The 13,024-nt window shown below is 35.1% G+C and overlaps 2 protein-coding genes across 3 annotated transcripts in view; one reads left to right on the forward strand and one right to left on the reverse strand.

Annotated features, from left to right (window-relative positions):
- The window catches only part of LOC136053500 (uncharacterized), a 40,867-nt gene extending 28,584 nt beyond the window's left edge, over window positions 1-12,283 (reverse strand). Inside the window, exons 1-3 of one of the 2 annotated variants that reach the window (XM_065744227.1) lie at window positions 10,739-12,283; window positions 4,620-4,711; window positions 1,091-3,568 (exon numbers count right to left, since the gene is read on the reverse strand). In XM_065744227.1, coding sequence (XP_065600299.1) covers window positions 1,091-3,568; window positions 4,620-4,677 — 2,536 coding nt within the window. In that variant the 5' untranslated portion in view covers window positions 4,678-4,711; window positions 10,739-12,283. Of the gene's footprint in view, window positions 1-1,090; window positions 3,569-4,619; window positions 4,712-5,205; window positions 5,324-10,738 lie in introns of those variants that run through there. The other variant, XM_065744226.1, reaches the window with a different exon arrangement.
- MACIR (macrophage immunometabolism regulator) overlaps window positions 1-13,024 on the forward strand; it is a 523,245-nt gene that overhangs the window by 77,530 nt on the left and 432,691 nt on the right. The window lies entirely within an intron of this gene.

Here is a 13,024-nt window from a genome sequence, read left to right on the forward strand (position 1 = left end):
AAAGAAAAGAGGCCAGAACAAGATACAAATGCAGCAAATAACTACAACTTGAGGCAAAGAGTGTTTTACCACTGAGGTCCTTCAAGAATGCAGGCTTCTTCAGCATCTTGTTTCTCTACCTTATTCTAGAGAAATTTCCTTTTAATAAATTATCTGTTTATTTTACTTATTTTTCTTTTTTTTTTCTTTTTTTTTTTAATTCTTGAAACAAGATTTTTCCCATGATAAGCAAGTACTTATTTTCTAACAGTAAAAAACTCAAAACCTGATGGAAATAGTCTCTCTACAGAGTATGCAACTTATATTTGCATATATGTTGATTAAAATGAAAAAGAGAAAGATTAAGGACTTGGGATGATAGTTCAGATACACACAGACAAAATTGTGAGTATATATGCTCAAGTATACAGATAGTGCACTGCGCAGTGTACCTGTATGACTTCATATTTGTATTATTCCTAACACTCCTTTTCAATGACCAGTTATGGATATGGGTGGGTGGATTACAAAGAGAAGATGAGAAATTTTGTAAAAATTTAATATTTTTGAAAAATGCAGTTTTCTTTGCTATATAAAGATAGAAAGGAAGGTGAAATGATGTACTATAGTCACCCTATGTCACATAAAGGCTCAGACAGAATTAGAATCAAGATCTACTTAAAATTCAGTATTTGCTTAGACCATAAAGTTTTTAGAAATAGGCTTATGTGATTATAAAACGCTGACCAGAGATTTGATACATGCCACCTGACAACTGACAATCCCCCCAGCTCCCCCCCCCCCCATCCTGTTTTGGTGTTTGCTAGATGCATTAAATGTTCAACTGTTTAACACAGGAAGCCTACTTCCTGAATCTTAACATTTTCCTTAATCTTTTAATTTTAGTTATTTGGCTTCACAAGAAGGCTCCAAGGATCCTCAATGTGATAACTACGTAGTACAACCAAATAGTTAGGAATATCAGTACTAGCTTTTTTGTAAAGTAATAATATACCTTCATTTTCCCAAAACAGACATCACAAAAAAGATGAAGATAACTACGCACAAGGTATGTAAGGGACATTAACTATAAAAGCCTTAAAACACCTACCTTTCTGACTAATCTGTTTAACTGCTGATGGGGGGAAATCTGTATTCTGGTGAACTTCTTTCATTTCAGTCTTTTTCTCAACTTCATCAGAGCTGGATTTGACTAACTCAGGTAGATGATGTGCTCCATCATCTATTTTTATGCTATCATCAGTTGACTGTTTGCTGCAAATATCCTCTGTTCTTTCTTTGATATACGAATGTTCTGTGAAAATTTCTTTATTTTCTGTACATGCTGAAGAGGTAGATAATATGGCAGTCTGGGCTGAATCATTATGGCAATTGGCTTCAACAGAGATATCCCCAGATATGTCTTGTATTTCAGAAAAGCTGTCTAATTCATTATCTATGCTGTGCTCCTTGGGATCCAATATCAAGTGTGAAAGCATAGATTTCTCTTGTACACTACAGGAAAGAATAGGCTCTTCTCTTACTGCAGAGCCAAAGGGATCAGGTACCAATTTATTGTCGCCTTGGACAATGATTGGTCTTTCTAGTTCACCAGTTATTACAGTCATTACTGATCCTCTTCTTTTCCTTATTACTTCAATTTCTGCAGGGAGTGGCTGAACATTTTGCTGTATGGCTGAAAGTTGGTGTGGGATGCACTCTGTAGAAGCATAATTAGACCTTTCCTTGTCACTAATAAATTCTCCCAAAGGGGTTCTAGAAGGTGGAAAGATCTGTATGAGCTGAGCTTTATTCTGCAAATCTACATGGTTTTCTAGATGGTGCTCTGGTGTTTCTTCATCTAAAGCATCTTCAGTAGACTCACTATCTTCCTCCCATACAGCTAGATTTCTCAGAGGCTCTACATACTCAGTTTCTTTTTTCTCATTAATAGTTTCAAGGGAATTAAGACTCTCCATTATTGTTTCTTCTGTTTCCTCACCTTGCCCCACACAGTCTGCATAGTCATTCAGTAAACAAGTGTCATCTAGACTTTCATCAGGTTCAGATGGATAAATGGTAACATGATCAAATGAAGTGAAAGCATACTGATATGAAGACTTAAGAGCTTTCAAACTTCTTAGTGATGAGGTCAAGTCAGGACATTTAGAAAGTTCTGTACAGCTGGTATGAACGAGTGAGTTCTTGAAACAGACATCTGCTTTGGGCTCCTTAGGCAGTACTCTTAAGGATAAGGATGGCAATGAATAAAAGCCAGAATCCCTCCTTGGGTGAACTGGCGATGCTATATCAAGGGTAGTATCTGGGAAAGACTTTCTTCTTGCTGGTTTTTGTCCTGTGTCATTGCACTTGTTAATGTTATTTCTTTCTTGACCTGCTGCAGTGTTCCTGTTGATGCATTCCTTTCCAACATTTGAATTATTCAAGGTATTACTAGCTATAAGACAATTTGTATTATTCATTTTTGAGAAAAGTATTTTATCTTTTGAGAAATCTTCCTTTTCATTGTTGTGACCTTCATACTTGTTTTTGTTATGTTTACCAAAATAATTTTCTTCCTCCCAAATTCTCAAGGCTGTGGAGAGGCTGTCAGATTCCTTTCTGTCATTAACAGGGTATGAAGACACACCCTCTGTGATAGTATCTAAATGCACTTTGTCACAGTCAGCAAATTCTTTAGGTGGAGGGAGAAGTACATATCCATCCTGGAATGCAGTCTCTTCTTTTTCTTGACAGCAAAAATATGATTCACAATCTGTATTACAAGGTGCCTTTTTTACAGAATAATCTGTTGCACTCCAATATGCACCTTCACGTTCCCTGTTGCAGGTTTTCCTCTGTGCCTGTTCACCAGGTTTGATGTTAACTTTTAGATTTTTCTTTCTGTTAATGTACTCCATTTTAATATTCTTGCCGTCAATGTTCATTTTCAGGAAGGCATTCTTGTTGACAACAGTTTGAATTTTGTGTGCAGAGGATACCTTATGTTCCCCAATGTCTTCTGCTAAATGGTCTCTTGGCAGACACTGGTACTTTGAACAACTTGAACACTGGCTTTTCTGGTACTGTCTGTCATGACAGCATTTACTGTTCTTCGAGCATTTCCTTTTCTCAGCCACAGGGTTTGTTCCAGAATCAAACAAAGAAACATTCCTAATTTCTACTTTCACATTAAGAGACCCATATTTTACTTCTGCAGTAATTCCTCCAGTAACCACACTAACTGACTCTGAAGATTCTGGTTTGCCCCACACAGTAATTTTTCCTGTTGATGAACCCACTGATTCGTCAAAAGTTACTGTAGCTAGGATTTCATTTTCCTGAGGAGAGAATACTTGAGTAGTGCAATTCTTATCCTTCTTTCCTTCTTTTTCACTGTCTGAGGCATTAAGTTCTCTGTCTTCTGATGCATCTGAGCTACTCCGATTCTTCATTTCACGATCTTTCCCATTTTCCTCAGAATCCTTTACTTCCAGTGGCTCAGGAAAGCGAGCTAGAGCCTCATCAGCTTTATTTTCTAGGTTTTCTACATTTTGTTGGCATCTACAAGTGACTGACAACTGTTCATCTAATTATGATGAAAAGAAAAAAAAAGATTTGTCCATGATTTGACAAACAGTATCACAAATGTATGATTAGCTTTGAGATAGTTCTCATAGAAAATGTTTATTTTGTCCTTAAAAGTGTAGTGTATTTTTCTCAACAGTATTTATTTTATTTTTTTTTTTCAATCCAGTATCCATTTCTTTTATCTTAGTTATCTGATCATTAATATGAAATCAGGATAGGTCACGTTAACTTACTCTCATTGGAAGAAATTAATATACGTATACTCTTTTTTTTTTTTTTTCATTTGTTAGGTGATAGGCATTCTATTTGCATTTAGAAAAATTTACCCCTTTAATATCCTTTATTCCTTTGAGTATTTACTTCATTCCCATGGACACGCTGGGACAATCAATATCCCATTGCATGCTTGCAGTTAGGGGTAAATTACATAGAACTTGACTTTTATAATCCTTTTACAGATGAGCAAACAAAGGGATTAATGAAACCTGTCACAGTCACATAGCACATCAGTGGTACACTCCCAGGAGGTCTTAGCCACAGTGCCCTGTCTGAAGTAGAAAATACTGTTTCCTGGCAGGAGGTGTACAAGGCAAGATTTCATAGCAGTCATACAATTACATGAAATTCTGCGGTTTTTTTTTTGTTTGTTTGTTTGTTTTGTTTTGTTTGTTTTGTTTTGCCTTCAGAATAGGTCACATTCATTATCACGTGTGTTAGAGGATAATAGTTTATAGTGACATCTATGTAAGAATTAAATGAACCAATTAAACTTGGACAGCACTGAGGAAAGTACAGCAAGAATGATGAAAATTTTAGGCACTTTAACATTAGCATCTTTGGAAAGACTGCCAGAAAAACATAGGATTGCAGTTCTACTAAAATAACGCACGTAGCCTCATCAAGACATTACCTATATCTACCCACACTTAAATGTAGGTATTTCCAATTTGAGAAACATCCAAAAATGGATTTCTGTCTTGAGTGACTGGAGGATAACCACCTACAATTCTGAAGTTTTTACTTCAAAACAAACATTTCTATAAACTTACATTCTTTGGAGTCAGAGCTCTTTCTGCCCTTGCAGCTTTTTCTTCTTTTTCTACTCATTTCTAAGACCTGAAGGCATCTGGGTGCCACTCTTCTGTGTGGGAAGGAAAACAGTGTACTGTGATAAAGCTTCTCCAAAATAATTTTCCTCTTTAACTCTCAGGCTCTCCAACTTGTCTTTTATCCCGAATAAAAAATAGAGAAATGCTAAAACATGCAGCTAATTTTCACTCTTCCTTTGGACCAAATTTACAAAGGCTTCTAAGTAACAGCTTAAAATGGTTGTTAGGCATCTTTGATGAGAAGAGACCTAAGATCTCCGTCAACTAAAATGCTGTTTAAAATTATCTGCAGATGTAAGACCACTATTGCCTATATTACTCTAGTTTCTTTCCGCAGTAGTTAGTTCTACGGCTGTATGCATTACAGATGACTATTTTTTTTCCTAAAAACAAACATACAAACAAACAATCAACGACAACATGAATTTTAAAGAATACTGAATGCACCTTACAGGACAGGAATATGTTTAGTAGAATAAGTATTGAAGGAATTCATTTTTGAGAAAAACAAAATGCATGACAGTACCCAGTTGGGAGTAGATTTGAATTATAGCAGCTCTGGGGATAAGGTAAGAATATTTGACGATGCATGGAGAATCTGAAACACTGAGTGACATTGAAAAGAAATGAAGAAACACTGCATGAAAGATGCTGGAATATTAAGGAGGTAGACAGCATTGTGGACAAATTCAAGTGAAATTGTCTTTCTAGTAATAGTTGGAATGCCAATTTTTTGTTTTCATGACAGAAAATCACACCACTTTGCAGAGTAACTCCTGTCTGAGATGGCCACTGGTTCCATTACTTTTCAAAAAGTGTTTATCAACATGGAACAATGGGAAGGCCTCGAAGAGCTGGTTCTCTGTATGTCAGAACTGTGGGAAATGATTTACTAACTTCTGAAACTTAACAACATGACCATGTATCAGATTGGCCAGAGGCCAAGGTTTCTCCTAGCAGCAGGACAGATTTTCCTGTGAGGCCAAAGACATAGGTAAACAGGATGACAAAGCTGCATTTTTATTTTTGTGCTTGGTATTAAGTACATGAAAATTATAATTAAAGAAGATTATTGGCATTGTTCATAGTGAAATCTACTATGCTCTCAGATGTGAATTTCTGTATTTATATATCATTAGGTTGTACAAGCAAGGTGTTAGATTGTTGGTACCTTAAATATTTTTCAAGTAAAAGTTGGAAACCCTTTAGGACACAAATTATTTTATTGCTCTAATACATTTTCAAAAGTATTATTTCTTGTGTAAGATCTACCACTTCAGAAATGGATGAGACACCAGCATTCCTTCCCACTCATGTCTTGTACAAATATTTCCATTGCATTGTCTTTATCTATTCTTGCTTTTGTCATCCTACAAATGAGACGTTAACAGAATTAGAAAACCACCTTAATCCTAGTAGTCCCATTGACCTGAGAAAGGATAAGCTAAATTCAGCACGACTGCAGGGCAAGATTCTGCATAAGGGACTATTCTGTCCATTGCTGGACACCAGATGAACACTAGTCCGATTAGCTTAAATGGTAAGAGACATTCAGCAGTTCACTGGATGGAAGCCAACATTCCCTGACATAGTGCTCTACGTGACAGGTTATTCTTACTACACACTCAGTGCTTGGGTTAGATCAGAATGTTAAGCCTCTGAACTTAACATTGAATGAAAGGTCACTAGCCACTATCACAACAGCTAGACCCCTGTCTAGAATTTCACTATAAACAGTGTTGCTAATAGTGTTTCTCTCAGGATAATGCAAGTGATGACACATTCTGTGGTAATAAAGGCAACTAAATATGTTTAACATCTCCCTCTGAGATCATGCTAAGAAGTAAAAACTGCCTTTAAAACATTACTTCAAACTGGAAAGTATAAAGATTATCTTTTCATATTTTTATCATGATGATTTTACGTGAAAATATCTGTTTTCTTAAGTTTTCTAAAGAATCACATTTACTGAACCTCTGTGATGATGATGATGCACTGGCAGAGAAGATAACCTGAAAAAGGAAAGAATGAAGGAAATATGTCAAATAAGAGTGGTGTGGTGACACAATACATTGCAAAAAGTTTTGTGTTCTTCAAAGACAGTATTAATTGCCCTTTTTGGGTGGTACGTATCTTTCCCATAATTTCAGTGTCTCATGTTGTAGAAGACATGGCTGTAAATATATTTAGCAGAAGCTCACTGAATTACTTCCACAGTAAGTCCTATACCTCAAGTACTTCACCTTTTGCAGGTGTACAAGAATGATGCCACAGAATACTCAAACAAGGACTTTTGAAACAGGGACTTCCACTGCCTTTTCATTTCTAACACATCATAACTTTCTGACTACTTGTCCCTTTGGATACAGACTCACATTTTTTTGTCTTCATTACCCTTGATATCCTTACCTAATGAAGAATCTTACGCTGCTCACTTCCGTTCTGTCTCTTGCTTCTTGTATTTCTCAGTGCTTTGCTCCACACTAATCTTTGCTTTCATTCTTGTGACTTTACTCCTCTGTCATGTTAGCAGCTGTATTTGGCCTTGTCTTTCAGTGCTATAAAAGTGTTCTCAAAGCTTGTTTTATTTATTTGTGTATTAATTCTTCCTTTCACTCTCCTAGCTGCTTGTGGTTTGTGGCATATAACCATGTTAGCTTTTGCACAGATACCGCGCAGAAAATTTAGTCTAACAGAGCCAGTGCCATAATAAATTCTGTGTGACAACTAATATTTTCATAGGCACAGGGAAGGCAAAAAGTGCTCATTCACTTACCTCTTATTTACATTATTCAAGTACCTCTTATTCAAGTACTTCCAATTTCTGACTTCTGTAAAGATGCTCCAAACCCCTTTATCAAGCTACCATTATTACATTATTTGAACGATTTCTTAACATCCATTTCTGAAGTACTTCTGCCACAGAATGTACTTTATGCCAGTCATATGCACGAGAAATCTTCTAAAAAATACCTTAGGATTGCCTCTTTTTTCAGCTGCTATGTATCTTCATTTCACTTGTTCATCATCTCCTGTATTTATTTTTCAAAAACAGACTGGTCTTTAGTAATGTCTTTGCAAAATGTTTAGAGCAAAGGAAGAAGGTAGATACTTGTACATATGGGGCTGTAGTAAGACCCTAAAGCACTTCAGAAAATTAATTGAAATATGAATTACATAGCTGCAAAGAAATAGTTTCCAATCAAACAAAACTTAGTTATTTGACAGTATCTAATTAGCTAAGGGAACAGTACATTCAAATGAAATACTTAGAAAAACCTGGGTAAGGAAAATTATTCTGCAGGTGTTACTGGACTAGGACCCAGTGATCAACCATTGTCTTAATGAAATGTGCTGTGAGACTTTTGACAAGTGCACCTAATCAGGGTCTTGCATTTTCAGACAATCAAAAGACAGCAAATGCCACTCAGTAATGTTTCAGTAGTTCTGATTCTCAAGAAAAATTACCATTAAAGCATACAGAATTATAGAATGGCCTGGGTTGAAAAAGGACCTCAAACATCATGCAGTTTCAACCCTCCTGCCATGGGCAGGGTCACCAACCACTAGAGCAGGTTGTCTAGAGCCACATCCCACCTGGCCTTGAATGCCTCCAGGAATGGGGTATCAACAACCTCTCTGGGCAACCTGTTCCAGTGTGACACCACCCTGTTGTAAGAGCATCCCTTATGCCATGAAGGAGGATATTCAGGAACTACATCATTTAATGAAGACTTTGCGTTATTTTGGACTCACATAGGCAATAAAAGATATCACAAAGTGCTAAATAATTTTTTTACCGCATTTTTTAAAAGCATAGTGGGTGTACTATTAAGGTTTGCATGTTGGAACTGATGTCCCTGTAAGCAGGGAACTCTTTGCCTTAGTTTTCAAAAAGGCTGATGAAGTACCAGCCAGTCAAACATTTACAAGATTACTTAACTTAGAACACAATTCAACACGGATTCACGAAAACCAGTGAATCCATATTCAAAACTTATGATTTAGCATTCATGAGCTTGTATATGCACAAGTCATTCTGCCTCCATAGATCCGGTTTTCCATCCCTAAATTCAGCAAAACTATGTATAAAATTCATTTTCTTATAAAGCTAAATAAAAACTTATATCTAATTAACTGATCTTGCTTTCTGCTTGATTTGCCATAGCAAGAACAATGTATTCATAAGAATAGGCATTTATTTAATGTTTTTGAAGGTGTTTCTTTTCCCAATTAACATTGCTTGCATCTACTCTTTTAGTTATAGTTTTCCACTGCAACAAAATAGAAGACTAATAGGAGGCCTCTATACTCTATCTGGTTCATACAGAGATCACCTGAAACTTTAAGTACATTATTAGGAATGCTTCAGCTTACTAATCAAGTTATTCTAGTGGTAACTGTCAGTTTGGTACAATGGACACTCACATATTTAAAAACAGATTTTCTCACAACTAGCATTGAGTGCTCTCTATTATAATAGATGAAGTTATTCAGTCTTCAGCAAAACTTCTGAAAATATGTTAAAAATATCTACCAAGAACTGCAATTTCTGTTTTCTCTGTTGGATCTCTGGCATTCCTGTTTTGAGATCAGAGGAAAATCTGCCAATGTGAACACCAGGTGGATCAACACTTTTCCTGTCTGCAAGTCTGTTATGCCAGTATTTGGTATGCTACCTTGTATGCAGTAATTTCTGGCTCTTTTTTTTTTTGGTTCTGGAACAAAATTCATGCCTTCTCAGCACAAGTAATGAGAGCAGGTAAGTGAAATGCCTATCAGATGTGATGAGGCAAATGGTCATGAAATTCATAGAAATCTCACTATGACACTACCATTTCCACTACCAGGAAATATAATTTCTATAGTAAAAGACAATATTATAAACAATGTACTAGAATGCCTTATCAAATTTTCATATTTTTCACAACTTGGTAATTGTTCATCCATCAGAACAAAAATAACAGAAATTCTACATCTTCAATTCCACTTGAAACTCAGCTCACAAAAGGAAGCCAATGATAGCTATCAATTATCACAGTTGATCTTCTGAAAATGCACTACCTTGTTACTTTTAGAAAGATTGCAACTACAAAATATAGATTATCGTTTGAGAAAAATAATTCCTTATAAGGGAATTCCTTATTAAGGAGAAAAAAACACAAAACAGTCTCTTCTGGCTTCTACAATTCAAATTCCATTGCCTATGCTATAAAAATTTAGATACTGTATTTTCTGACTATGCTGTTTGCAAGGTCCTGTCCAGAAGACGAATTTAAGTTGCATAATTAGGAGTAATTTAGCTCTAGAATGCAAAAAAAAAACAACAAACAAAACAAAAAGAAAACCCACTGAATTTTTAATATTTCATAGGCTTGGTTTTAAATTCAGTACTTTTGTTGGTTTGTTGAGAAAATATCTACACTTCTCCACCGAACTGAGAGTGAATATTCCAGTGTTCTCTCCAATGGGTTCTCTTCAAAAAGAGGGACAAGTACTAAAGGTAATTCACCATGCAGGATGAGGAAACAATAGAAAAAGCTGCAATCAAGGCATATTTAAGTGCTGCAAACTAAGGTGCAAGCTTTTCTATTCTGTGCTACAACATTCCTTCTTGATGATTATCCCTCTCACATTACTGTAGCATCCACCACCCTCCACACCTGAAACAATATTTGCTCAAAATCAGACCAAAAAACAAAAACCCCAAAACAAACAAAAACATAAAAACGAAAACAAATAAAAATTACCACCCAAAAAAGAAACAAATAAATCAAAGTGAGCATTCAGGTAGGCTGTCGGTTTTTGAAATTATACATAACTAAACTCTGTATGTTAAAACAACCCTTCTATTTAATAAACCATCATTCTTATTTATGCACAAAATTGAAGTATACACTCAAGCACAACTGAAATTCTTTAAACTGCATCCACTGTGTAAACACAATTTCAGAAATTTCACATTTTATAAAAACTACAATGAGTTACGGCAAATAACTATCTACAGAATACTACCTGAGAGGGATGTTATTTAAAATAAAAAAGGTATTTTTACTTACTGTCACTATGAGCCAGGATTCATTTTCCTCAGATGTCTGCTTGCTTGCTATTATGGACTCCCTGTGAATAGTTTGCTTTTCTAAGCTCATGAAGGATGTGCAGGTTGTCTTACTAAAGCTTAATAGGATAACAATTCAATATTTTTTTCCTTTGGACTTATCCACTTCTGTACTGTCAACCCCAGTTGGCAATGATATGCTATATATATCTACACTTCCAATCACTGAGGCAAGAAAAAGGACTGCTGGTTATTTAACACTTAACTACAAAAGCAAACAAACAAACAAAAAGTAGTAAGTCAGCTCATTAGGGCTTTACATGTTTCAGCTTTGTCTGAGAATTCTTATTCAATAAAATTACTTATACTAAAATTAAAGCCAAAAGAGTGAGCAATGTTGTTCACAGACTTGCTCCACTTCTTTTTCTATTTCTGTCCCTTAAGCTCAGAATCTGATTAGTATATTTTATTCTGTGAAGCATCATGACCCATCCACCTTTAATCAGCCTACTGACATCCAGCCCACTTCTCTTCACATGTTGCAGAACTCAAGATAATCATTTACCAGTTTGGTGGTGTTATGATACAAAATGCAACACATATTGTTCATGGATATTCTCTACAATGGAAAGATTTTTCATGTTTACATGTCCATTTCTGGGAAAAAAGAAGGAATATTATTAAAAATCTCACATCAGTACTTGAGTTTACAGCTTGGCTAGTAGCAAGAATTTTCTGTTAATACATCTTTTCTATTATTTGTCCACTTTATTTTTTGTTACTTTTTATTATAATTTTAAAAAGACAAATATTTACAAATTATATACTGAACAAAGTTAATTAGTTCTCATTAGGGCTCTAGCATATTAGAACATTTTCAGATATCGTTTCTAATGTATTTGCATGTATTAAGAATGCTCTTTGCTTTGGTACCACAGCAGAAGCAAGAGAAGAAATGTGTGACCATTATCACACATTACAAAAAATTATGTCTATTTTTAGTAGCTCAAGGGATTATATTTTCTTAATATACTGTATTACAATAGTGATAAGCACAGCTAGTCTATAGTTAAGGCACACAACTCAGATGTTGTGAAGATATTACCATGATCCAGTGAGGAACACTGCACTTGGGTATTTTCCTAAATTGTTCTAGTTGCTAAATAACTACAGCATTTGGTTCTTCAATTAGATACTTCATATGTAATCTGCAAATTACCATGCCTTCAGAATACTTCTATGTATAGATGTTTTTAAAGTAAACTTCATGATTAACGTTTACAAACAAGTCAGATCATGCTAAAAAATAGCTAGGAAATCTTCCACTTAAAATTAAGACAACAAAATGATCAAATTAGTTTCCTTGAACAAATGTTTACCAACTTTTCTGGGGATGGTTCATATGATGAAGGGAAAGGAAATAAAAAGACGTTTGGTTTAGCTTTCAGGAACGCATATGTGTTAAAATTATTATAATTACTAGTTATTACAAATAGGAGATTTAAATCTTATTCACAATCAAAGATTAAAACATTTTATTTTTAAACCTGTTTTTTTTTCTGCTCTTTTAATTTTGTAAAGTGTCATTTTTGAAGTTATTTATGAGCAGTTTCAGTAACAGATTTTTTTATTATTATTATAAATTCTCTATTACAAAAATTGAATCTCAGCATTGGTTATGAGCACCCTCTTCTGAGTTCCACAGTCACAAACTTATTGCTATAGCAACACACCCATACATATAATTTCCTACATTAAAAGCTAATATTAGGATGGTACTTTTACATGTATTTTTAGTTATCTTAACGTGACAAATGATTTATCTTTATTCAATCTATATTTGCTCTTTGCGTTATCCTGCTTCTTCTACCTGTTCCTCATTCCCTTCTTGTTCATATTCCTGAATGTGCAATCATCACTGCAGTAAAAATTTCCTCCACGACTGTCTCGTGCCATCCACTCTTCTCTATCTGTGTAAAAAAGCTGCAACTAGACTTCCTTCTGTTTGACACTGTTTCTTCAAAAGATTAATTCTGCTGGCCACATGGAGTCCTACCAGTATTGGTAGTCCATGAAAACTTCTCATACTTCCTCTCCTCTGTAAAAAGAGATTTTAAAGCAAAGCAGTGCTTTAATTTTCTTCTTATTTTCACATGGCTCAAGTGATACCTTTATTTTCTTAATTTGTGGGAATGGGTGAAATAAGGAAGAGAATGAAGCAATGTATGATTCATCACCTGTTCTGTCAGAAGAGCTCTTCCTTTAAAGCTTGATGCATACTGTCATA

Source organism: Cyrtonyx montezumae, unplaced genomic scaffold, assembly GCF_038088225.1.
Source record: "Cyrtonyx montezumae isolate F1298 unplaced genomic scaffold, pur_monq_1.0 scaffold_30, whole genome shotgun sequence".
NCBI lineage: Eukaryota > Metazoa > Chordata > Aves > Galliformes > Odontophoridae > Cyrtonyx > Cyrtonyx montezumae.